Below are 24,645 nucleotides of genomic sequence, written 5' to 3'. Positions count from 1 at the left end.
CCATTTGCTGGGCCACAACCGGAAGGAGGGACCTAGGAAGGCCAGTGCGGCTCTGGGAGCTCAGGGACAGGATGGCCCTTGGGGTGCCTGAAAAGGGGACCTGGAGTCTGGGGGGCTGGCCGTGTAGGGTGCCTGGCGCAGCTGCCATGTGTCTGGGTTGAGGGGAGTGCATGAGGCTGGGGTTTCGGGGCCCTGGGAGCAGAGTCCAGCTTTCCCCTGAGGGGCAGCCTCAGAGCAGTGGCCACCCACCCCCTCAGATGAGGCGGAGCCTTCACTGGCAGGGATGGCACTCAGGGGATCACTGGGGTTGGACCATGCTGGCCTGGGTCTGGCCTCTGGCCGGACACCCCCGCCAGGGATAGACTGCTCTGCCGAGTGGGTGGTGTGTGACACGCTGTGGCCCCCACACCACACACACACAGGTCACTCTCAGTGGGGCTGGTGGCTATGGGCCCCACACTCATTCCAGGAGGGGATCGGTGCCCACCCAAGTCTAGGGCAGTGCAAATGCCCAGAGAAGTGCCTGGACAAACGAGGGAGCCCTGGGGTGTGGCTGAGTCTCCCTGCCCCGGGGGGCGCTCTCCAGCCTGGGTCGGTGGGCACCTCCTTCGGGCCATCCACTCCTGCAAGGCCCTGCCCAGCTCCTCGGCCTGGGCTTTCTCCCAGGGGCATCATCCTGCCCCGCGGCCACGCTTTCTGTGGGATGGCAGGAGCCCTCTCCTCTCACCTCCTCCCAGGCCTCCCGGGCGCCAGGCCCTGCTGGGCTGGGGCCGGGGCAGCCCACGACGGACACCAGCTCCGCCACCGCGGTGCCGTCGGCGGGGGGCACTGGGAGCTGACCGCTGGCGGGGTGCGCCCCAGGACACGTCTCCAGGGGCCTGAACCAGGAGGCTGTGCATGCCGGGCCCTGCCGCTTTGAGGCTCAGGCCGCAGCCCGGGGGCGCCCTGGGCTCTCCACCAGGGCCCGCCCGGCGGGCAGGGCGCAGCGCTGGCCGACCGGGTGCCCTTCCGCCGTGAGGACGGGGCGGCGGCTGCGGGTGTCCGATGGGCAGCCTGCCGGCAGGCGAGGGCACCTCTGCTGGCCCCTGCTCCACCCACCCGGGGCGCCGGGGCCCTCCTCGGGCCTCACCTCCGGCCCCTGCGTCCCTTCCCCGCTCCTTCGACGCGGACGGCGGTCCCGAGGCGCGGGCAGCGCCGGGCGCCCTCCAAGGCCGCCAAGCCCGGGCTGGCGCCGCGTGGGAGCCGCCCGTCTGCGCAGGCGCGGCTTGGGCGCCACAGGCCCAAAGGTGTCTGGCGTCCGGCGTCGGTCACCGGGGGTCCAGCGGCCCCGGCCGCCCCCGGCGCGCCCCGCCACCCCCGCCCCGCCCCGCCCCGCCCCCAGCCCCGCCCCCGGCGGCACCGCCCCGCCCCCAGCCCCGCCCCCGGCGGCCCCGCCCCCGGCGCGCCCCGCCCCCGGCGCGCCCCGCCACCTAGCCCCGCCCCCGGCCCGCCCCGCCCCCGGCGCGCCCCGCCACCCCCGCCCCGCCACCAGCCCCGCCCCCGGCGCGCCTGCCCCGCCCCGCCCCCGGTGCGCCCCACCACCCCCGCCCCTCCACCCAGCCCCGCCCCCGGCGCGCCTGCCCCGCCCCGCCCGGCGCGCCTGCCCCGCCCCGCCCCGCCCCGCCCCGGCGCGCGCCTGCGCAGTGGCGGCGGGCGCAGTCGGAAGCCCGCGGCGCGGACCAGCGGGGACGGACGGCGCGGGCGCTCGGCCTCCAGCCCAGCGCGGACCCGCCTGCCGGCTCGCGGGGCTCGGGCCGCCCGGGCCGGGGATGGCGGCGGCGGCCGAGCCCGGGGCCCGCGCCCGGCTCGGCGGCGGCTCCCCGCGCCCGGGCGGCCCGGCCTCCAGCCCCGAGCTGGGCGGCGGCGGCCGCGCGCGGCCGGGGCGGGGGCCGGGGCCGGGGCCGGGGCGGGGGCCGGGGCCGGGCCACTGCTTCCGGAAGGTGACGCTCACCAGGCCCACCTTCTGCCACCTCTGCTCCGACTTCATCTGGGGGCTGGGCGGCTTTCTGTGCGACGGTGAGCCCCGCCCGCGCCCGCCGCTGCGCCGGGCCGGGGCCGGCCGGGCCGGCGTCAGCGTCGCCGCGGCGGGGGGACCCGCCGGAGCCTCTGCCGGCCCGGGGACACCGGCCCTGAGCCCGGGCCTGAGGAAGCCGCCGACCCGACCTGCAGAGCGAGCCGGCCTCCCGCGCCGCCTGCCGGGGAAGGGCAGGGCTGGCCGGGCCCAGGGCTGCACAGGGGCGGCCGGGCACGGGGCGCCACTCCTGGGGTGCCGGGGCTCACAGGCGGGGATGTGCCGGCCGAGCCGCAGCCCCAGGGGCCGGCGAGGCGCCCCCCGCAGGGGTGAGAGGCGCTGAAGGCGGGGCTCGGCCCGCGATAGATCCAGGCCTCTTCCTGGGCGCGACCTCGGCAGGTGGGGCTCCTCCCGCGGTGGGGCTCCTCCCCAGGGCAGGTGCCAGGCCCTCAAGGGCCCCAGCGGGAAGCAGCTCGGACGGAGCGGGAGGTGGGGGAGGCCCGTGCTGGGCAGTGTCCTGACCTTCACTTGTGGGGAGCGAGGGGCCTGCCCGGGGTGTTGCAGGAGGCTCCCCTGCCCTCCCGGGAGCACCCAGTGGGGCACAAGGGGAGCCGGGAGGCGCCTGTGCCGCGCTGCCTTATAGGTCAGCTAGGGTCCCCCCCCCCGCCTGCCTCTGGGTGTTCTCCACAGGAATGAGGCGCGGCCGGGCGGCCCGAGGCACAGTTCGCCCTGCTGTGTGGACACTGTCCATTTGACACTTCACTCTTAGCTCTGCAGCCCTGTCCATCCCGTCCTGCCTGTGGCCCAAGCCAAGCCCCTACCCTCGATGGGCAGCTCCCGCCTGTGTACCCTGGTCCAGCCTGCGCTCTCTCACGGCCTCCTCTCTTCCTGTCCAGCTTTGGGCCCGTGTCCCTGCTGAACTCTGGTCTCCCCAGCCCCCTCCCTGGGTGCCTCTGTTGCCCCCTGGCCTTGTGAGCCTGGCGAGTGTCCATTCTCCTCACTGTGCGGGCTCTGGGGCTGCCTGTCCTGGTCAGGAGAGGGACCCTGCCTGCTTCGGTTCCGCCCGCCACAGACTGATCTGGCACTGCGTGTGGGGCATGTGCAGTGGAGTGTGGGCAGCGTGGGTGGCAAAGCTGGTTGGCTGCTGGGGCAGCTGGGACAGCCGTCCAGGGGGCACTACAGCTGGCAGAGGTCGCTGCGCCTCCCTGGGCCCCTGAAATGGCTGGGGTCCTGGGCCATTCTCCCAGTCGCTCACGGTAGGCAGAGCGGCCTAATGTGGGGCACCCCGAGGCCCTGGGCAGCCCTGATGCTGTGCTGGGGCACGGCCACCCCTGTGGAACAGTGGCTCACATGCGTCTCCTCCCCAGCCTGCAACTTCATGTCCCACGAGAAGTGCCTGAAGCTGGTGCTGCCACCCTGCGCCCGCGTGGCGCCCAGCCTGGTCCGGGTGCGTGGGGTGTGGGTGCCTGGGGGGCCACAGGGTGGGCACGCCAGGTTGCCAGAGGGCTGGGCAGGCAGGTGTGGGGCCAGCCCGCTAGTTGGGCCTGCAGGGCAGTGGGGCTGGCGCCCAGCTGAGGCTCGTCCCCGCAGGTCCCCGTGGCCCACTGCTTCGGTCCCCGTGGGCTCTACAAGCGGAAGTTCTGCAACGTGTGCCGCAAGGCCCTGGAGGCCCCCGCGCTCCGCTGCGAAGGTATGGGCCTGCAGGCTCCCCCTCGTCCCACCTGGGTGCCAGGTGTGGTGGGCAGCAGGGCGGGCGCGCCGTCCCAGCAGGTGCCCCGCAGGGTGCGGGCTGGGTGGCCAGGCCGGACAGGGCCGGGAGGCTGAGGCTCCGGCTGGTCCCCACCCGGCCCACAGGTGGCCCTGAACTCGAGCCAGGGAAGGGCGAAGGGCTGGAGGACCGCCAGGGCCACGCCCAGGCCTGGGGGCGAGGGTCCAGTGGCGAGAGGGCCCTAACCCTGCCTGCCCCCCAGTGTGTGAGCTGCACGTTCACCCCGACTGTGTGCCCTTCGCCTGCAGCGACTGCCGCCAGTGCCACCGCGACGGGCACCGGGAGCACGTGAGTGCGGGGCCGGGGCCGCGGGGGGAGGCGCGGGGAGGCCGGGCCGGGCCGGGCCGGGCCCAGCCAGCCGCCGACCGCCCTCCGCAGGACCCGCGGGGCGCGCGGCAGCACCACTGGCGCGAGGGGAACCTGCCCGCGGGCGCGCGCTGCGAGGTCTGCAGGAAGACGTGCGGCTCGTCCGACGTGCTGGCCGGCGTGCGCTGCGAGTGGTGCGGCGTGCAGGTGCGCGGCGGGCCCGCGCGGGTGGGGGCGCCTCTGGGGGGGGCGGTCAGCGTGCGTCCCGGCGGAGGGATCGTGGTCCGGAACGCCCGCCCGGCCCGAGGTCCTGGGGTGACGCCGTGTCCCCCCAGGCCCACTCGGTGTGCTACGCGGCGCTCGCCCGGAGTGCACGTTCGGGGTCCTGCGCAGCCTGATCCTGCCCCCCACCTGCGTCCGCCTGCTGTCGCGCAACTTCAGCAAGATGCACTGCTTCCGCATCCCCGAGCGCGCGGCCGCGCCAGGTGGGCGGGGGCGGGGCCGGGCCGCAGGTGGGGGCGGGGCCGGCGGGTGGGCGGGGCCGGCGGGAGGGCGGGGCTGCGGGCGGGGGCGGGGCCGGGGCCGGCGGGAGGGCGGGGCCGGCGGGGGGCGGGGCCGCAGCGCGTGAGCACCCGCGGGCTGCCCGCAGGAGACCCGGAGGACGGCCTGGACGGAGGCCCCGCCGGAGCCGGCCGGGAAGCGGTGCCGGAGCCCAGTAAGCGCCCGCCCCCATGCGAGCCGCCCTTGTCCCCGGGCCCTGGCCGCGCCTCACCGCGCCCCCTTCGCCCCCTCGCCAGACAAGCAGGCCCTGAGGGTCTTCGACGGCGACGACGCGGTGCAGCGCAACCGCTTCCTCGTGGTCACCGTGCCGCGCCCGGCCCGCAGCGAGGAGGTGCTGGTAAGAGGCCCCTCCCCGGCGGGCTGCTGGCCGCCCCGCCCGCCGCCCCGCCCGCCGCCCACGCCAGACCCGCCCCGCAGGAGTCGGCGCTGCGGGCCTACTACATCCCGGACGAGCCCGGGGACTTCCAGCTGCAGGCCCTGCCCGCCGGCCTGGCCGGGGCCCCGGGGAAGGCCCCAAGCGGGGGTCCCGTGGAGGAGGGTGGCCACGGCCCTGCCGCCCGCGAGGCCATGCCCGAGGCCTGGGTGCTCCGCGCGCTGCCCCGCTCCCAGGAGGTCCTGCGCGTCTACCCTGCCTGGCTCAGGTGAGGCCTGCCCGGCGCCCCGGCGGGGAGGGGCTGGGGGCCCAGCTCCTGAGCTTGTTCCTTGCAGGGTGGGTGTGGCCTACGTGTCCATCCTCGTGACCCCACAGAGCACTGCTGGGACCGTGGTGCAGGAGGTCCTCCCGCTTCTCGGCCGCCAGGTGAGTCCCTGGGCTGCCCGCTGCCAGTGAAGGTGTCCGGGGTGGGGTGGCCTTAGGCCTGATGCCCCACACTCTGTCCTGCAGGCCGAGGGTTCCGAGAGATTCCAGCTGGTGGAGGTGATCATGGGTAGCAAGCAAGGTGGGTGTCTGTCCACTGCGGAGCCACAGCTGCCCCGGGTGACCACACCATCCTCACGCTGGGTCTCTTGCTCGTGCAGTCCAGCGGACGCTGTTGGCGGACACAGAGCCCTTACTAGACCGGCTCCGAGAGATCAGGCAGGTCAGTGGGTGGGCACTGGCCCCCCAGAGCTGCTGGTCCTGGCCACCAGCCCTGGCCCCCTGCCCCCCAGTGCGGAGGGTGCTGACGGTCCGGTGGCCAGCCACTGCCTGGGCCAGAGGGGCGTGGGGGGAGGGCCTCCCCTGTGCTTGGTGCTGGGCTCCCAGGTCCCCGTCGCAGGTTGGGTGCCCAGCACATCCTTCCGGCACGCTCCTCGCCCACAGACCTCGCTGCGGCAGATGAACCAGGCGCGTTTCTACGTGGCCGAGAGCAGGGCTGTGGCCCCCTGCGTCTCCCTGTTTGTGGGCGGCCTGCCACTTGGTCTGTCCACCCCAGAGTACTGCAGCCTGCTGGATGAGGCCTTGGCTACCAAAGGTGTGGCCGTTGGTGGGCGTCTTGTCCGGGGTCCCTCTTCTCTTTGCTTTTCAGATCTTGGGGGCTGGGGCCCTGCGCCTGGGGAGGTCATTCTCTGGGCGAGCTGTGTTGGGAAGTGGTGACGCTGGCCAGAGCGCAGGGGCTGGGGTGAGCCTGGAGGGTGGGTGTGGCCCCCGCCCTGATGGTGCTCGCTTTTGCAGCTGGCCTGGTGTCCCTGAGCCACGTGTACCCCGCACAAGGTGAGTGTTCCCCGCCGCGGTGTCCTGGGCGGGCGGAGGCTCCTTCCCTCCTGCCGCCCGCAGAGCCTCTCGAGGGTGGGGGGCGTGCACGTCCTCCTATGTCCAGTTCGGCCAGGACGCCTCAGCCTGGGCTCAGAGGTGGGAGGCATGCGGCCTCCCCGGGCCCAGCGTGGCCCTGTCTGAGCCTGCCCCCCTCAGTCCCCAGCCCTCCACCGCCTCCTGGTGGCCAGCACCTCTCACCTGAGCCTGGCCACCCTGAGGGCCACCGCCTGGGCTGGGGTCCTCCTCTGGTGGTCCCTTGACAGTGACCGCAGCCGCCTGGGCTGGACTGGCCCTGAGCTCCCACCCCTGACGCAGGTGCGCTGGTGCTGGAGGTGGCCTGCTTCGCCGAGGCCGAGCGGCTGTACATGCTGGTCAGGGACACGGCCGTGCAGGGCCGGCCCCTGAGCGCCCTGGTGCTCCCGGATGTGCTGGTGAGCGGGGCCCGGGCCGCAGCCCCATGGTGTTCTGGGCTGAGGCCAGAGGGCTGGCATGCTGGTGACTCTTCGGGGGTGGATGCTTGGCCCTGGCCGCCGCCCCAGAGGCCCTGCTGTCTGCCTTTGGTGGCCCCTGCTCCCGCTCTGCAGCCCAGGGCCCACACCCAGGAGGACAGGGGGGTGCGGGGCCCCTGGCTGGGGGGGCACCACAACAGGGCCCCAGGCTCTGCCTTTTGGGGAGCCTGTCCTCACCCAGCCCCTCCATCAGCACACGGAGCTGCCCCCAGATTGCCGCCCTCTCCTCGTGTTTGTGAACCCCAAGAGTGGAGGCCTCAAGGGCCGTGACCTGCTCAGCAGCTTCCGGAAGCTGCTAAACCCTCACCAGGTCTTCGAGCTGACCCACGGGGGGCCCCTTCCGGGGTGAGCCTGGGGCCAAGCCAGCGGGAGGGGCCCGTGGGCAGGAGCTGTGGGCCCCAGGCTGAGCCGCTGTGGCCCCGCCCGCCAGGCTCCACCTCTTCTCCCGAGTGCCCCGCTTCCGTGTGCTGGTGTGCGGCGGGGACGGCACCGTGGGCTGGGTGCTCGCCGGCCTGGAGGAGATGCGGCACCAGCTGGCCTGCCCTGACCCTTCCGTGGCCATCCTGCCCCTGGGCACAGGTGGGGCCGGGTGCCTGGACCACCACCCCAACCGCCCGCTCTGTGGAGGCCGGGGCTGAGTCCTTGCCCACCTGCGTCCAGGCAACGATCTCGGCCGCGTGCTGCGCTGGGGGGCTGGCTACAGTGGGGAGGACCCGCTTTCCGTGCTGCTGTCGGTGGACGAGGCGGACGCCGTGCTTGTGGACCGCTGGACCATCCTGCTGGCTGCGCAAGACCCCAGCGGCGGGGAGGATGGCATGGCAGACGTGGAGCCCCCCAAGGTACCCATGCGCCCTGGGGGGGTGTGGAGAGGCGCCCCCCCCAACAGGCCGCTCTTGACCACATCTACGCAGGTACTTGTTCTCACTCTGGCAGTGCCCCGGTGTAGGCCGGTGCCGTCCCCTGCGCAAGTGGGCAGCTGAGGCACAGAGCAGCGGCCTGCTGGGTGGCACAGAGCCCAGCCACATGACCTGCTGCCTCCAATGCTGTGGCCACTGTGCGAGGCAGCTCCTGGGCAGATGGCACGCTGGCGACAGCGACACAGCTGGGCTGGACACGAGGAGGCCGGGTCACCTCGGGAGGTGGGGGAACTGGGTGGGCTAAGCAGGCCCACGGGAGGACATGTCTTATCCCCAGATTGTGCAGATGAGCAACTACTGTGGGATTGGCATCGACGCGGAGCTCAGCCTGGACTTCCACCAGGCACGGGAGGAGGAGCCCGGCAAGTTCACGAGCAGGTATCGGGAACAAGGACGTAGCAGGCAGGGCCCCCCCACCTGGTGAGGGCGTACTTCACCAGGAGGCTATGATGCGAGGGGCTGGCGTTGGCAGGCTGCCTGTGGGGGTGGGCCCATGATGGCAGAGGCCTGTCCCACAGGCTCCACAACAAGGGTGTGTACGTGCGGGCGGGGCTGCAGAAGATGAGCCACTCGCGCAGCCTGCACCGGGAGCTGAGGCTGCAGGTGGAGCAGCAGGAGGTGGAGCTGCCCAGCCTCGAGGGCCTCATCTTCATCAACATCCCCAGGTGCTGCTAGGCGGGGCCTTGGGGGACATGGGCCCCGTCCTGCCAGCACTGACCTGCACCCCCTCCCGCAGCTGGGGCTCAGGGGCCGACCTGTGGGGCTCTGACAGTGACACACGCTTTGAGAAGCCACGCATGGATGACGGGCTGCTGGAGGTGGTGGGGGTGACGGGCATCATGCACATGGTGAGTGGGGGCTGTGGGCGCGGGGTGCTCCTGGGACCCTGCACCCCCTGAGCCTCCCCCTTCCACCAGGGCCAGGTGCAGGGCGGGCTGCGCTCCGGCATCCGCATCGCCCAGGGCTCCTACTTCCGAGTCACCCTCCTCAAGGCCACCCCGGTGCAGGTGGACGGCGAGCCCTGGGTCCAGGCCCCCGGGCACATGATCATCTCTGCCGCAGGCCCAAAGGTACTTCAAGGGCAGAGCCCGGCACCCACCTCTGGGAGGAAACACGTCCCTGGTGCTGGGAGGAAGGGCCCGTGACTCACAGCGGCTCCCGTCAGCTGGGTGGCCCAGCCGGCCCCCTGACCTGCCCACCCTGGGACAGGTCCACATGCTGAGGAAGGCCAAACTGAAGCCCAGGAAGGCCGGAACCCCCAGGGACGCCCGAATGGAAGGAATGCCCGCCCCCGAGGGAGGCCCTGAGTAGACACCTGCCTGGCGGGGCAGCGCCCCTTCACCCCTGCCCACAGGACCTCCCGCCACCACGCCCACGATGGGGGCGCAGAGCTCCTACTGACCATTTCTCTGCCTCTGGGGCCTGGCCCTTGTCCTGGAGGGCAGGCCCTGCTGTGTCCCCCACCCTTAGCTGCTCGAGCTGGGTGGTGCCCCCCTTGTGACTCTAAGACGCTTGAGCAGCAGCTAGAGCATGTGCGGGGCTGGGGCACCTGCTGCTGTCTGGGGGCAGCCCCTACTCTCCCTTGGCCTCCTCACTGTGGATACACTCAGGCCACTGGCTGACTGCGGGCCCCCTGGTGGCTCCAGAATGACCCAGCCATGCCAGGAGCGGACCCTGAGGCTGGCATCAAACTCCACCCTGCACGGGGTCTCCCAGTGCCCCTGCTGGCAAGGCCCCCTCCCACAAGCCCAGGGGCCCAGCCTGTACCTCTGCTGGCTGCGGGAGTCGCCTCCCCTGGACAGACACGGCCCCACACCCGCCTCCCTGACAGTGACACCCTTGGTTTCACGGCCCTGTGTTTATTTGCGTGGACTGGGGCGTCCATCCCCCCCCTCCCCCCGCGAGTCTGTAACCTGCCACTGCCCGGGCGCGAGCCAGTCTGCGGGAATACACCAGTGTCGCCGAGCTGCACCTCTGCTCTCTGCGCCAGGGTCCTGGGGGAGGGGGTCAGTGGGGGTCGCCCCATGGAGGCCAGCATGGCCAAGGTCCTCCCTGCTCGGGGGGGGGTGGTGTGTGGCGGCCTAGCAGTGGGCAGGGAGCAGCGGAGCCCGCGCCTCATCCGCACTGCCATGGTCGGGCCGGCGCAGGGCGCGCAGGGCGCTCAGGGCGGCCAGGCCCGCGCGGACCAGGAGCCGCAGCAGCAGGAAGGCGAACGGCACGGCGATCTGCGTGAGGTGGAAGATGGCCGTGCTGACCCGGCTCAGGAAGCAGGTGGCGGCGAAGGCCAGCAGGCTGGCGCAGGGGTAGAGCGCGAGCTTGGCAAACATGAAAGCATGCTCCTGGCCCCCAAACCACACAGCTGGCCGCAGCGTCTCTCGCTGGCGCAGCAGGGCCGTGGTCCAGATGGCGAACTGGAAGATGCTGGCGAAGAAGATGATGGCGCAGCTGACGCGCACCCGCTCCAGCTCATCCCTTGGCTGCCGCGCGAAGGCCGAGGTCTGCTGGTAGGCCAGTGGCAAGCCGCCCACGAAGGCCAGCGAGAGCGTGTTCAGCAGCCCCATGGCCTGTGTGGCCTTGCGCACGTGCAGGAAGAGCGAGTGGTGGGCGAACCACAGCAGGCCCACCGTGGCGAAGGAGCCAAAGTAGGCCAGGAAACGCGGCCCCGATGCCCGCAGCGCTGCCACCAGGCTGCCCTGGAACTCCTCCTGCACATCCTTGGGGTCCGGCACGTTGTCCTCGCTGTGAGCAGGAAGAGCGTTGTGGCTTCAGGGGGCTGAGTCCGGGCGCCCCCAGGCCCTGCCCCGCCGTGGCCCCTCCAGCCCCAGGGCAGGCGCTAAGCCCTGAGCTGCCTCAGGAAGGGCAAAGCCTGCACTCAGGACCATTGCCCTGTGGCTCTTGCAGGCCCCTGCAGGGAGCCACTGGCCCCACCTCTCAGCCACCGATGGCCCCAGGCAGCTGACCCCTTCCCCTCCTGGCAGTGGTGGGGGGCAGGAGACAGCCGGCCCAGGGCTGGGGTGCAGAAAGAGCTCAGGCCCCTGCCAGGTCCCCCGGCTCAGTGCCGAAGAACATTTGCTCCACGTTTGAAAAAACTCATGCTGTCCCTGGGAAAGAGCTGCTGAGAGAATTTGCAGAATCGGCTTTACACTCGCAGAACCAGGATATAAGAGCCGAGAATTTCAGCCTGAGAGGACGAGCCGCGGCTCGGCAGGGAGTAGGGCCGGGAGTGTGCCTGGGGCTGGGAGACGCAGGCGAGACAGGAATTAAGGCTGAGCGCTGTGATCAGACTCTGGATGGGCGGTCACTGGCACGGGGGTGGGGGGGGGAAGGGCCGAGCAGGGGTGCCGCTGGCTGGGCCCTCACCAGATGTCCAGGATGAGCAGCGTGGCCACGATGGCGTACACCCCATCGCTGAAGGCTTCCACTCGCTCCTTGCTGAGCGGCTCCTGCAGGTCGAAGGTGAAGAAGTCCACGACCTCGGTGGGGGGCTCCGGGGGGCCTGGGAAGGGAGGGGAGCACATGGTCTGTGGGGGGCCTGGCCTGGGCCCTGGAGGCAGCCGTGCCCTGCCCAGCGCCCCTGCCTACCCACAAGCCTGCTCCTGCACCAGCCGGCGGCCTTGCTGACGTAGGGGAGGAAGACGACCATCGCCATCAGCAGGTAGGACTGTGTGAGACATGCCCGTCAGGGGCGGGCAGCAGCTGTGGTCTGCGCCCAGGGCGGCGGCGGCAGCAGAGGCTGGCGCAGGCCAGCCCAGGCTCAGCGCCTAGAACACATGCCCTAGTGGCAGAGACCCAGGCGCCCGGCAGCAGGGGGCCGGTGGGCCCAACGCTGCGGAAACGCCCGGAGGGCCCTCTGAAGAGTGGTGGGACCTGGCCACCCTGCCCCCGTGGGGGAGGGCGTCCACCACGCCGGGCCTGCGCTCAGGGCGAGGGCCCGTCACAAAAGCCTCCGATCTCACAAAGTGCCTGGGATGAAGCAAAAGCGTCAGGAGGTGGGTGAGGGGTGGGGGCTGGGAAAGGGGGGCGTCCGCTGCTGGAGGGTGTTTGGGGTGGGGGCAGGTGCTGCGGACAGGCGGGGCAGCCAGCTGCAGCCTCAGAGAGGGTCAGCCGCGGGCACGTATGGGCCGAAGCATTCAGGGAGGCAGGGCGTCCCACAGGGGCTGCCAGCGGCCAGCCGCCCCCCTCTGTGCCATGCCTGGCCCTCAGGGCCGGGCTCCCAGGTCACCACATGGGGAGGGGACACACCACAGTGCCCAACCAGGGGCCATCTGGGGTGGGGCAGTCACTGCATGGGGGGGTACTGCTGGTGCTGAATGCCCTGTTGGGGGGGCCTGTGGGGGCTGGGCCGGCGGGAGGGTGGGCCTGGTGCTGGGCCCAGCAGGCCAGGGGAGGCTGAGGGAGGGGCGTGGCCTTGCGCAGAGGTGGGCCAGGGAGCAGGGAGGTCTCAGCCTGAAGGGTGGGGAGGGCAGGAGCAGACGGGTGGAGAGCCAACCACACCATCGGGGAGAGACAAAGGAACATGGTGGATGCAGCACTAGGCCTGGCAGCCCTGCCCAGTCCTCACCCTGCTGGCCCAAGGCACCCACCCTGCGGCCATCACTCCACCAGGGCCTGCTCATTGCCCACATGGACCCAGCACGATGCCCACTGGCCAAGGCCCTGGCAGCTCTGCGGCCCTCCTGGCTTAGGCCCCACCCGCCCCAAATACCGACCCTCGCCCTGGGCACACAGCCTGGGCGCCTGGCGCAGACCTGGCCTGTCCTCGCCTCTCGAGGCCCTCGCTGGTTTCTCCTCGTCCACACAGGGCACAGCCCGACCTGCACCTGACCTGCGCCCTTGGGAGGCTCCTCGGTGGCCCTCAGCCTGCGGCTGTGGCCACTTCTGTCCAGCGCTCATGCTCGCCATGTCGCACAGGGAAGGAACCCCCGAAGTGCTGACCCGACGCCTTCTCAGTTCTCACGACCATCAGGGCACAGTGTGAACTCACTCCATGGTTCAGGCCACGGGCGGCTCCAAGGAGGGGCTCGCCTCGGTCCTGAAGAGTGGGCACCCGAGGAGACTGTGTCCCCGAAAACAGGTCCCGCCGAGCTGACCGAGCCTTTTGGGTCACCCATCCCCTTCAGAGCCAGCTGTCGATGTGCCCCTCACGCTCCCGGGCCAGGGCAGGTTTCCACGGGGGTCGCTCCCCTGGGCCCTTCCTCTGACCACTGCACCGCCATCCTGCCCTGCAGTTTCGTCTCTGGCTTCTCGAACTCCCTGCTCGCTCTCTTGGGGCTCACCACCTCCCAGCGTGATGCCTGCATCCGAGCGCATGCTGACCCCACAGGTGGACGGTCCCGGAACGCGGCCCCAGGCTGTCCCCACACCCAGTGAGATGGGGCTGGGCCCCACGGGCTGCGAGGCACCTCCTCTTCCACCACCAAGCGGAGGTGCCTCTCACCCCAGCCAGTCAGGGCCTACACTTCAGCCTAGCCCTTGGCTCCCAGGCCCTGCAGGCCCCGCCCCGTCCCCAGCGGCCCCTGCGGGCCCGACTCAGACTCACCGCAGGGTAGAAGAACAGGGAGCAGCCGGCAGCAGCGAAGCATAGGGCGGGGCCCCGCAGCACCACACCCAGGACGTGGCGCCGGCACAGGGCCCGGTGAGCGGAGCAGGCCAGCGCTGGGCTCAGGAGGTGGGGGAAGCGGAAGGCATAGAGCACGATCAGCGCCTGTGCGAGAGGGGGCTGCAGGCCTCCGGGGCTCCGGCCAGGCACCCCACCCGAGCCAGCCCCCTGCCCTGCCGGGTCCTGGGGCGTGGGTCCCCGAGAGACAGGGCTGCGCTCAGAGCTGGTGGAGAGGGGCCTGGGGCCGTGGGCGCAGGCCGTCCCCACCTACCTGCACCGCCCCGATGGCGATCACACACACGCAGAACAAGAAGATGCCCAGGGGTGCCTCGGGGAAGGTCACCATCAAGGAGAACTGCAGCCACAGAACAAAACCAGGTTCCCCAGGGCGCCCACCCCAGCAACACCAGCCGCTGCTTCCGGCCTTTGATCCAAACTAGGCTCGGGCTGGGGGTGTGGGGGTGGCAGGGCGGAGCCTCGGTGAGCCGGGGGATGCCCCTCCGTGGGCCTGTGGCACCCCAGCTGGGGGGCTCTGCCCTCGCCGTCCTGCCTGGGACCCCTGGAAGGCCCTCTCCCCGACAAGCCTGCAGACCCCAGGCTCTCCTTCCCCAGCCCACCCGGCTGGCCTGCCCCGTAGGAGGTGCCTCAGAGCGGACCCCAGTGGCACTGAGGGCTGGGGGGAGGCAGGGAGCCGCGGTCACTCACCGTGAACGGCAGGAAAGTGATGGTCATCATGCAGGCCTAGGGGTGGACAGGAGGTCAGGCAAGAAGCAGGAGGGTGGGCGGGGCCGCCCAGAGAGGTGCTGTGTCCCCATCAGGGCCCCAGATCTCAGGGCATCCCCTGGAGGGGCCCCACTGCAGGGCCCAGACAGTGCCCAGAGGCGCCGACTCACCAGGTTGAGCAGGGCCAGGGTGTCATCGATCCGTCCCACCACCTGGAACAGCCTGCGGGAGAGCAGCGGACACCCTCAGCGCAGTCCCGGTCAGAGCTAAGGACACCGCTCGAGGCCAGACTGAAAACCCACCCAGAGCGCGGCTTGGAGGGCAGCGGACGTGCAGAGAGGCGTGCAGCCTCCGCAGGCACCTGTCCCCCACCCTCCGGCTGCCCCCCTTCCCAGTCCTCGAGGGGCCTGCTTCCTGGGGAAGGCCCTGGCTGTGGGCACGAGGGTCCTGGGGCGCTCCGTGCCGCACCCCACCTGGGTATGGGCGGGCCCTGGGGGCTGCTGGTGCCCGAATGCCCCAGAGGTGGCCCGACGCCCAGGAGAGTGGAAGCCGCCGCGCTCTGACCTCCAGTGGGCCCGCCTCGGCCTGGGGTCCAAAGCCGATGCTTACAGACAACCCTCCGGAACCCGCTGGGCGCCCTCCTGACCAGGGCAGAGTGCTGCGAGCGCCCAGCCTGGCGGTGTGAGGGCCTGTGGCCCTGGCCTCGCTGCGCGTCTGGCAGGGTGTCCAGCCGGCAGGGCTACCGCAGGGCTGGGCAGGGGACGTCTCAGTCAGTGAGCTGCTGCCAGCTACGGCCCTTGCCCTGTCAGGGAGGCACAGGAGAGTCCTCGTGGGGCCCCCCCGGTGGCCACCTGCGCCTCGAGTCAGCCACTTGGCTGGAAGAGACACTGCCAACGCAAGTGCCGTGCTGAAGGGCCTCGTGCTGCAGACCCCGAGGGCGCCTCCTCCCGCCCACCCCACTGCCCCCATGGGGCTCCTGCGGGGGGCGGCTACAAGACCCTGGGCCTGGCGTCTCCCGGGGACACTAAGAGGAGCTCTGGACCCGACCCTGTCCGCAGGGCAGCCCCTCCCAGTTCTGGGAGCGGTGAGGTGGCACAGCTGCCTGCCCTGGCCTCGGGGAGCCAGGACAGCAGCACCCCTGGAAGCGAGGCCTGGGCAGACAGGGAGCGGGCCGCTGGGGTGAGTCGGGGGAGGGAATGGCTTACCTCGTGTGTGCGGCCCAGGCCACCGTCACGATGAGAAACGTCATCAGGTAAACGGCGATCCTGGTTGCCAGAAGCTTCTGTATGCTTTTGTCAAACTGCTGGGAAACGAGAGAGCAGTCAGAGGCCGTCCCGCTCGGCCCACACACGGACACCCCTGCTGCAGCCTCCACCTGGGCCTCGGCCGCTGGCCAGCGCCGCAGGTGCCGTGTGGGGCAAGGTCCGCGTGCACCCGCCCACCGCCCGGGCTCCCAGTCTCTGAAGTGACTCCCACGCCGGGGGCGGCCTCTCGCCCTGCAGCAGGCGCTCCAAGTCGGTGATTGGGGGTGCTTTGGGGACCGCTTCCGCTCAGGTCCTGCACCTCCAGACAGCCCCGGCGCCCACCTCCAGGCCAGGGTCAGCTGTACTGCCCTTGCCACCTGGCCAGCAGTCCCCCGCCCCCCCGCAGCGCGGGCTCCAGGTACCTGCTCCGGGGAGAGCTCCGTGTGCGTCACAGGCAGGATCTGCAGAGCAGACACGAGGCTGCTCTTAGGGGGTGCCCTGGCCTGTGCCCAGGCGCCCGCGCCCCCTCCCACCTGGCCCACTCGGGGCCCACCCCCAGGGGGAGCCTAGCTGCTGCCCGAAGCTGTCTGGCCAGTGCCCCGCTGGGCGGGCGCCAGAGAAGGCTGTCTCTGGAGGGCGTGTGGGCCTGAGGGAGGCTTGGGGGCGCACAGACCATCACGGTGGCGATGATGGACAGCAGGGCGTCACTGAAGCTGAGCATGCGGTGCGAGTGCTGGATCCCGCTGGCAGGGTCCTCCTGCCTGTCGAGGGCTGGCTCTGGGGTCGGCGGCCCAGACATGGTGAGGCCTGGGAGGAAGGGTGGGTCTAGCAGGTGGGCTGCGGCTGCCGGGGGCTCGGGGTGACAGGACGGGCCCCGCCATCCTCTCCCAGGCTCCCCACAGCTCTTCTCCAGGCGCAGTGCCAGCACCCTACTCCGCCTGTCCTGCTGCTGCAGAGCCTGGCGTCTGCGCCTCAACCTCCCCAGGAGAAAAGGCAGTGGCAGGAGGTGGCACCCGGCACTTGTGGTGGGCACGCCAGGGAGGGCCTAAGCCCCGGATGCTGCTGGCCACTAAATGAAGCTGCGCTGCAACCTGGGCGGCCCGCCCCCGCCCCCCCCCCCCCACGCGACTCTGGTGGGTGCTTCTCTTAAGGGGCACAGGGTCTGTGACCTCTGGGCCAATCAAGGCCCTGCCTTCAGGTCAGCCTGGCCCTGGCTGCACCTCTGCAGGCACCACAGAGGGGTGCCGCCTCTTGCTGGCGAGGGGGTCCCGGGGGCCGGCCCCGGAAGCAAGTGTCCCCAGTGTGGCCCCGACAGCCCACCGCGGTGGTCTGGCCAGAACGCCAGAGCCAGCAGATAGGCCTCTGGGCCGGAGACCCTGGCACCAGCGGGACATGGGGCACGAGGCTCCAGCTGCCGGGGCGGGCTGCAGGGTGCCTGGCAGCCTGAGGACACCGAGTCCAGGCGGAGCCCGCGTGGCCTGGAGCCTTGACAGGGTGGCAGGCCGTGGGCACAGGCCAGCCCCTCGGCTGGAGACAGGCGGGGCGCGGGACGGCAGGGCTGCCCAGGACGCCTGCGGGTCTAGGGGCTGAGGGGAAGTCATCTGGGTGGGCCTGGGCAGCAGGGGACTGGCGGGAGAGGAGTTTGCTGCTGAAACTGGAAGCGCCTCGTCTCAGCAGAAGAGCTGAGACATTCCCAGGGACTGGAAAGGCAGGAAGGTGGTGCTGAAAAGTTGGGGTGTGGGGGAGGGATGTCTGGAACCCCAAGCCCACCGCGGTGCCTCCCTGCGGAGTGGAGCAGGTCAGGTGGGCTCGTGCCAAGGCGGGCTTAGGGGTCCCGCTAAGACAGGAAAGGGCCCCTCAGCTCTCCACAGAGACTGAGGCAGGAGATGACCTCATAGGCCCCCCCAAACACTGCCACTTCCACCGGGAACCCCAAGTGTCCAGACTCCTGCCGCTTAAGTGCACCCCCATCTGTCTGCGATGAGAGAAAATAGACAGAAAGGAGCCATGCGCCATGGCCAACGCCCAGGCCAAAACAGACCACTGAAACCTGCACAGGCCCGCGCCCCCCCAGCCCTGCGGGCGGCTGACTGTCCCGTCAGAGCCCTCGGCCCAGGCTTCGCCCCCCAGTACATGTCTGCCCGGCTTTCCGCCTTTTCCAGAGGCCCCGCCCGCCCTGCCACTGGCACCCTCACCCCAGCTGCTGGGGCACAGGGGCTCCATGCAGTGCTCTGTGTGCACCCCCGGGCGGGTGGGCCAGGCCAACGGAGTAAGCGTGGAGCGGCCCTAGGCAGCTCGGGGACCCCAGGTCTGCCCAGCCTTTCCATGGGGACTCTGGGGCACAGACACTACCGCAGACAGAGGACCCCACGCCCACGGGCCCAGCGGGGCTGGTCATGAAACCCTATGACCAGAATGACGAGCTCTGCTGTGCCGCCCCGATCGCGGGCACCCCAGCATGGTTGAGCTCGCATCTCCTTTTGGCTGATTGAGCCTCTTTTTTACCTGAATATCTTTGGTGGCAAAATGTCCTTGGGATCCTCGGCGCTGTTTGTGGGTTGCCGTGTCCTCGCGGAGTTTCTGGAACTGACAGGCCAGCTACAAGTCTGTCAGAACTGTGACTTGCAGAGTTCCCCGCACCCTGTCTTTCACGATCTTGCCAGCCTTGGGGCAAACATCTCGAGTCTCCACAGATCTGCTGCCAACTGGTGCCACCACGGCGATAGCTCCACAGCAGTCTTCAACCCCGGCGCCACCAGGGAGGCCCACTGCTGCTGCTTACTACAGTCAGGCAAGAGGACGCCTCTTTTCCTCAGGATTGCGCTTGCTCTTTATACGCACGTTTTTAAGGCTCGTGGCAATGGAAAATAAAATGCGGGACTGAAAGTTGAAGAGCACAGAGTTGAGGGAGGCTAAAGACAAGGGGCTGAAACTCCTAGCAGAGTAGATAACTGAAGGCTTGCGTGGCCTGTGGTGGCTACACTGTGCCAGGACAATCACGCGGCAGTGCCGTGAGTACTGCCCTACATGTAGTGGGAACAGTGTTTACCTGGCCTGAGTTGAGTCAGGGAAATATCAGAGTGCGAGATGCCAGGGACCAGTCTGGAAATATTTATGATAAAAGAAAAAACACATGACATTTATCAAGAATTTACAAGTACCAAGCATTGTTTCAGGAAGTTTATATGGAGCACCTCTCTTCATCCTTAAACAATGATGTGATTATTGAAAGACAAAAAGGAATTGGCTGCATGTACACAATAAGCAAAGCGTGGTGTGCAACGAAGTACACGAGGTTTGATAAACTGAACGCACCTGACAAGGCTAGGCCTAAATCTCAAAGAGCCCTGCATGTGCTAGGCAAGTTTGGACATCACTCCAAAGATTATGCAGAGCCCACCAGTACTTTTGTTTATATACACCCGCCTACTAAAGTGTTAATTAATGCAAATATTTTAAAAAAAGTCTAATTAGTTAAATATATAACTTACATACTTATTTATACACTCTCAGAACAACTCACTATCAGAAACGTGACTTGCACATCACCCTCCCAGGTCTGAGTTTTCAGCCTCTCAACAGTATGCATGTGTATGTAAATACACACACAGAGATTATACACACACACATTCTTTTAATTAGTAGATTTTTTTTTTTTTGAGCACCTTTAGTTTTATAGGAAAACTGAGTGGTAAGTAAAGTTCCCAGGAATTCCTTTACCATTTCCCCCCACCCTTGTTTTCTTTTATTAACATCTTGCATTACGGCCTCCTGGTGGTGCAGGCGATTGAGCGCAGCGCTGTGAAGCTGTTCGCAGCCTCTGCAGTAACGGTTCGATTCCCACCGGCCTCGGAGCAACCCACATGGCGAGCAGATCTTGCCTGTCTGGCCCGCTGCTCCCCTCAGCAGTGTATTTCGTCAGTCTGCCTGTTCTGTTCCCCGCTCTGTCTCTGGTGAATCCTCTCACCCTCCCACGCATCTGGCCTGTACCCCAGTTCTTGTATAAATTAAAAAAAAGAAAAGCAACCCTGCTTTAAATAAAAAAAAAAAAATCTTGCATTAGTGGCACATTTGAGATGAGCCCATATTGACACATCACCAACTCCAGCTTAGAGTTTACTTTGGGCCCTTCTCTGTGCTGAATACTTCTACAGGTTTTGACAAACGTGTGATGACTGGTTTTCACCATTACTATATCATAGAGGGTTACCTTCACAGGCCTAAATATCTCCTGTGTTCCCCCTTATTCATCCTTCCTTCCCTCACCCAGAATTGGTCACCATAATTTCCCTTTTCCAGAAAGTCAAAGTCGGAATCATACAGTATTTAGCCTTTTAGACTGGTCTATCTCATTTAGATATGTATTTTTGAGGGTCCTCCATGACTTTCTGGGGCTAGAAAGCCCCTTTCTGGGGCTAGATAGCACATTTCTTTTTATCACTGAATGATACCCCTTTTTATGGAGGTACTAGTTACTCATTCACCTAATGAAGGACATCTTCAACAATGTATTTTGAAGTTCTTGGTTTTGGTGAAGTCCAGTTTATCGAGACTTTTATGAATTACGCTTTGTTATTATGTGAAAAACAACTCATAGATTTTCTCTTGGCTGTACGGTTTTGTGTTTCCAAATGAATTTCAGAATCAGAGCTGTAAATTTTTATAAAAAAGTCTGTTGGGATTTTTATCAGAACTGCACTGTATCTACAGGTGAAGTTAGAGAATTGAAACTGGGTACAGGCCAGAGGCATGGGAGGGTGAGAGAATTCACCAAAGACAGAGCGGGGAGCAGAACAGGCAGACTGACTGAAATACACTGCTGAGGGGAGCAGCAGGCAAGGCAGGAGAGGTCTGCTGCGCCATGTGGGAATCTCCCTGGGCGGCCGGGAATTGAACCCACACTGCATAGGATGTGGACAGCTTCACATCACAGTGCTCAACGGGGGAGGCCCTATAGAATTACTATGTTACCAATACTAAATCCCCCAATTTATGAATGTGGAATATATCTGCATTTATTAAGGACTTTAATTTCTCTAAATAACGCCTTAAAATTTTTTCAGTGTATAAGTTTTGTGCACGCCCCCCCTTTTTTTTTTTAAAGATTTATTTATTTATACAAGAACCGGGGTACAGGCCAGAGGCGCAGGAGGGTGAGAGGATTCACCAGAGACAGAGCGGGGAACAGAACAGGGAGACTGACTGAAATACACTGCTGAGGGGAGCAGCGGGCCAGACAGGAGAGGTCTGCTGTGCCATGTGGGACCCTCGCTGGCAGGCCGCGATCAAACCCGCACTGCAGAGGCCGTGGCCAGCTTCACAGTGTAGTGCTCAACTGCCTGCGCCACCAGGGAGGCCCTTGTGCATTCTCTTTTGTGGTAAAAAAAAAAAAAATCATACTCAGAACACGCTTTATATATACGCATAGTCTGCATATTTTATATAATCTATACATACATATATGTATACCTGTACACATGTATTCTAAATTATAATTGGAATGTTGGCAGCATCCAAAGCACCAGTCAGGGGCACATAGGCCTTCTCTCCATCAAACGTGATCAGACCAATGACCTTGTCTATGTTGATGTCAGAGCTTCTTCACAGCCTGTGTGATCTGGTGCTTGTTGCCTTGACATTCACAGCGAACACAAGCGCGTTGTTGTCTTCTGTCTTCTTCACGGCTGACTCAGTGATGGGGAGAACGTGGTGATGGTACAGTGGCCAACCTTGCTTCTCCTAGGAGCATCTTCCTAGGATATCTGGGTTGCCTTTGGAGTCACAGTAACTTAGGCCTCCGAAAGGTGGGTGAAGTGTGGATGTATTTTTTTCTGGTGGCTGTGGATGCCTTCCAGCAGCTTTCTTAGCCTTCAAAGATTTTGCTTTGGCTCGTGTTGGGAGGTGCTTCCAATGCTGAAGCCAACGTTCTCAGGAGCTTCCTTCTTTACTTTCAATGCCATCTTTGTTAAAAGGAGCTTTTTATAATTTATCCCCATTTTACTATTTGTTCCTGAAAAAATTTTTTTTTGTCATTTTGCTTTTGATATTTGTTGTTACATATAAACACTTTTTTTTTTGGTACATAATCGTATTTTCTACAACTAGTTTTGGTAGCTAGTTTTTGGAAACTCCATTTGGTTTCCCACAAAGAATGGAGGCTCTCAGATGAGAAAGATTTTTGTCCCTCGGCAGATATTTGGCAATATCTAAAGACATTTTTAGTTGTGACAACTGGAGTGTATTGTAGGTATCCAGGGGGTAGAAGTAGGGGTGCTGCTCATCCTATCATGCAGCACCTTTCCAGCCCAAAAAGGAGTGTCTGACTTATAAAGTCAACAAAGCCAACGTTGGGTACTCTAATACAGATGATGTCATTTTCAAATAATTTTACTTACTACTTCTCGATCTATATGCTTTAAAAATTTTTTTTAAAGATTTATTTATTTTGGGTCTCCCCGGTGGCACAGCGGTTGAGCACTGGGTTGCAAAGCTGCCCACAGCCTCTGCAGTGCCGGTTTGATCCCCGGCCGCTGGCGAGGGTCCCACATGGCGCGCAGACCTCTCCTGCCGCCCGCTGCTCCCCTCAGCAGTGTATTTCGTCCGTCTGCCTGTTCTGCTGTCCCCTCTGGCTCTGGTGAATCCTCTCACCCTCCCGCGCTTCTGACTGTACCCAGTGCTTGTATAAATAATAAATCTTTTAAAAAAGATTTATTTATACAAGAGCTGGGGTACAGGCCACATGTGCGGGAGGGTGAGAAGATTCACCAGAGACAGAACGGCAGCAGAACAAGCAGACAGACTGAAGACACTGCTGAGGGGAGCAGCAGGTGAGACAGGAGAGGTCTGCTGGCCAGGAGGGTTGCTCCAAGGCCCGCAGAGATCGAATGGCACTGCAGAGGCTGCAGACAGCTTCACAGCACTGCACTCAATCATCTGCGCCACCAGGGAGGCCCCAAACCCGAAGTTTTCTTTGGGGGAAAGCTGATAACTACAAACCCACTGCTTTATAAAACACAGGGAAGTTCAGGTTGTCTATGTCTTCTTTAGTGAGCTGTATAGTGTCTCTTGAGAAATCTGTTTAGTCTAAGTTGTTGAATTTACTGGCACAAAGTTGATCATATTCACCTTTTTTCTTTTTTTAACAGTGATGCCATTGCTCTCATCTGTGATACTGTGAATACTTTTTTTGTTGTTGTTCAATCTGGCCAAGATTCTATTATTGAAATCAAAGAATCAGCTTTTGGCTTTAATGATTCTACTTTTGTTATCTATTTTATTTTATTATTATTTTTTAAAGATTTATTTATTTACTTATACAAGCACTGGGTACAGTCAGAAGCGCGGGAGGGTGAGAGAGTTCACCAGAGCCAGAGCGGGGAGCAGATCAGGCAGAAGGACTGAAGTACACTGCAGAGGGGAGCAGCGGGCGGCAGGAGAGGTCTGCGCGCCATGTGGGACCCTCCTCCTGTGGCCGGGGAGCAGCCAGGGATCGAACCAGCGCCGCAGAGGCCGCGGGCAGCTTCGCAACCCAGTGCTCAGCCGCTGCACCACCGGGGAGGCCCTTGTTACCTATTTTATTGACTACCATTCTGATATTTCTTATTTCCTTTTTACACCTACTTAGCATTTCACCTAATCTTATTTTTCTAAGTTCTTAAGATGAAAGCTAAGGTGATTGATTTAAGACTTCTAGGAGTGCTTAGTCACGTTCCACAATTTTTGAAATACTGCATTTCCATTTTCCTTCACTTTAAACTTGATTTCCCTTTGACCCATGGGTAACTGAAAGTGAGTCATTTGGTTTCTTAATAATTGACTTTCTAGGTTATCTTTTATTAACTTCTAACTTCATCTCATCGTGGTCAGAGAACATACTTGGCTCAGAATCCAGAATATGCTCTATCTTGATAAATGTTCTTTATATACTTGAAGAAGTGTGTTCTGTTGTTACTGTGCTGCGTGCTCTGTAAACATGCATTAGGTCCAGTTGGCTGATAGTGGTTTTCACATGTTACTTATCTTTGGTGATTTTGTGTACTTTCTTGTCCCTTGTTGGGAAAGGAGTATTGACATCTCCGACTGCGACTGTGGACTTGTCTGTCTCCCCTTGCACTTCTATTAGTTTTTGTTTCACGTGTTGTACAGCTTTACTAGGAGGCGCAGAACGGTTTAGGGCAGTCAAGTCTCTGGATGACGCGATCCCATCACCGCTACGAAATGATCCCCTTCGTTTCAGGTAATGTTCTTTTTTCAAAAAAAGATTTATTTATGTATGCACACAAGAGCTTATGTGGGGGTGAGAGGTCTCCCCGGGGACGAAGCGGGGAGCAGAACAGGCAGGCGGAGGGCGGCGGGGAGACAGGAGAGTCGCCGCGCCCGGTGGGCCGCTCCCAGGCCTTAGGGGCCGCCGCTGGCCTGCCCGCGCTGACCCCCGCGCCACAGGAGCCCCGTCTCTGGCGATACTCTTCGCAAAGAGGTCTGCGTGAGGGGAGCAGACCTGGGACAACTCCCGTCTCAGACAGAGAAACGCGCACGAGAACCCAGGACCCCTGTGTGGTGTGGGGAGACCGGTGTGGCGAGGACGGCGGCGCCGCCCTCTCGCGGGCCGCCCCGGGCGGGAGCGCCCCCGGCCCCGCGGCCGCGTCGGCCCAGCTGCAGGCCGCCGGCGCCCCAGGCCGCGGGCTCCCGCCGGAGCGGCCGAGCCCCGGCGGCCCCCGGGCTCCTGCCCTCAGGCGCCGAGCAGCTCCGGCCTCCGGGCGCCTCCCGCCGCCCTCCCGCAGACGGCGGCCCGCCCCGACGGCCCCCGGGCGCCTTCACCGCGCTTGCCCGGCGGGCCCCGCGGGGCGGCCGCCCTCCGCGCAGCCGGGGCCCGAGGGCGGCCGGCGGGGCCGCGCGGACGCAGCCGTGTCCCGCCTCCTCCCCGAGGCGACCGCGGCGCGGAGTCCCGGGCGGCCCGCGGGGCGGCGGCGGGCGGCGTCTTACCTGAGGCGGCGCCGCGGCTCCGGTGCGCGCGGCCGGGCCCGCTGCCTACGGAAGCCGCGAGGGAGCCACGCCCCCACCTCCGCGCCGCCGGCGTCTCGGGCCTCGCGAGCGGAAGGGGCGCCGCGCACGCGCAGTCCCGCGCCGGCCCGGGCGCCCGGCGCGGCGGAAGTGAAGCGCGCGACTCTTCCGGGTCGCGGCGCGCCCCGCGGACGTCACGCGCCGGGGCGGAAGATGGGGCGGCTCGGGGCCGGCGG

At 65.4% G+C, this 24,645-nt stretch overlaps 2 protein-coding genes across 5 annotated transcripts; one reads left to right on the top strand and one right to left on the bottom strand.

Moving 5' to 3' along the window:
- Nucleotides 1-1,808: 1,808 nt before the first annotated feature.
- On the top strand, nucleotides 1,809-9,910 carry DGKQ (diacylglycerol kinase theta). The gene is given in 24 exon segments (XM_037529171.2): nucleotides 1,809-2,055; nucleotides 3,418-3,497; nucleotides 3,641-3,740; nucleotides 4,021-4,106; nucleotides 4,197-4,331; nucleotides 4,460-4,484; nucleotides 4,487-4,609; nucleotides 4,774-4,839; nucleotides 4,922-5,022; nucleotides 5,103-5,326; nucleotides 5,394-5,484; nucleotides 5,569-5,623; nucleotides 5,703-5,764; nucleotides 5,986-6,136; nucleotides 6,337-6,375; nucleotides 6,733-6,848; nucleotides 7,120-7,271; nucleotides 7,357-7,505; nucleotides 7,587-7,765; nucleotides 8,121-8,221; nucleotides 8,362-8,508; nucleotides 8,580-8,691; nucleotides 8,761-8,913; nucleotides 9,053-9,910. Coding segments are annotated over 24 exon segments (2,796 nt in total). The 3' UTR covers nucleotides 9,155-9,910.
- TMEM175 (transmembrane protein 175) lies at nucleotides 9,672-24,446 on the bottom strand. 4 transcript variants are annotated; one of them, XM_054687970.1, is made up of 12 exons: nucleotides 24,392-24,446; nucleotides 17,915-18,289; nucleotides 16,083-16,216; nucleotides 15,832-15,870; nucleotides 15,371-15,468; nucleotides 14,336-14,387; nucleotides 14,148-14,183; nucleotides 13,714-13,797; nucleotides 13,383-13,547; nucleotides 11,426-11,504; nucleotides 11,204-11,339; nucleotides 9,672-10,582 (listed from the first exon to the last, which is right to left on the bottom strand). In XM_054687970.1, exons 3-12 carry the CDS (start codon nucleotides 16,206-16,208, stop codon nucleotides 9,925-9,927), a joined length of 1,473 nt encoding a protein of 490 aa, XP_054543945.1. In that variant the 5' UTR covers nucleotides 16,209-16,216; nucleotides 17,915-18,289; nucleotides 24,392-24,446; the 3' UTR covers nucleotides 9,672-9,924. The 4 variants fall into 4 exon arrangements, with proteins under 4 accessions (XP_054543945.1, XP_037385069.1, XP_037385070.1 ...); XM_037529172.2 differs by having other exon boundaries at nucleotides 17,915-18,511; nucleotides 24,392-24,437; XM_037529173.2 differs by lacking the exon at nucleotides 24,392-24,446 and having other exon boundaries at nucleotides 15,371-15,465; nucleotides 17,915-19,324.
- Between the last annotated feature and the right edge of the window lie 199 nt (nucleotides 24,447-24,645).

The sequence above is a fragment of the Talpa occidentalis genome, unplaced genomic scaffold, assembly GCF_014898055.3.
Source record: "Talpa occidentalis isolate TD23 unplaced genomic scaffold, MPIMG_talOcc4v2.1 talOcc4.6, whole genome shotgun sequence".
Taxonomy (NCBI): Eukaryota; Metazoa; Chordata; class Mammalia; order Eulipotyphla; family Talpidae; genus Talpa; species Talpa occidentalis.
This window is presented reverse-complemented; position numbering and strand designations above follow the sequence as displayed.

Coding starts and splice junctions, on each gene's coding strand:
- TMEM175 (XM_054687970.1), bottom strand. CDS start 16,208: ATGTCTGGGCCGCCGACCCCAGAGCCAGCCCTCGACAGGCAGGAGGAC. Junction 14,184..14,335: donor CCCTGGCCCTGCTCAACCTG/GTGAGTCGGCGC, acceptor GTCCACCCCTAG/GCCTGCATGATGACCATCAC. Junction 13,798..14,147: donor TCACTTTCCTGCCGTTCACG/GTGAGTGACCGC, acceptor CTGTGGCTGCAG/TTCTCCTTGATGGTGACCTT.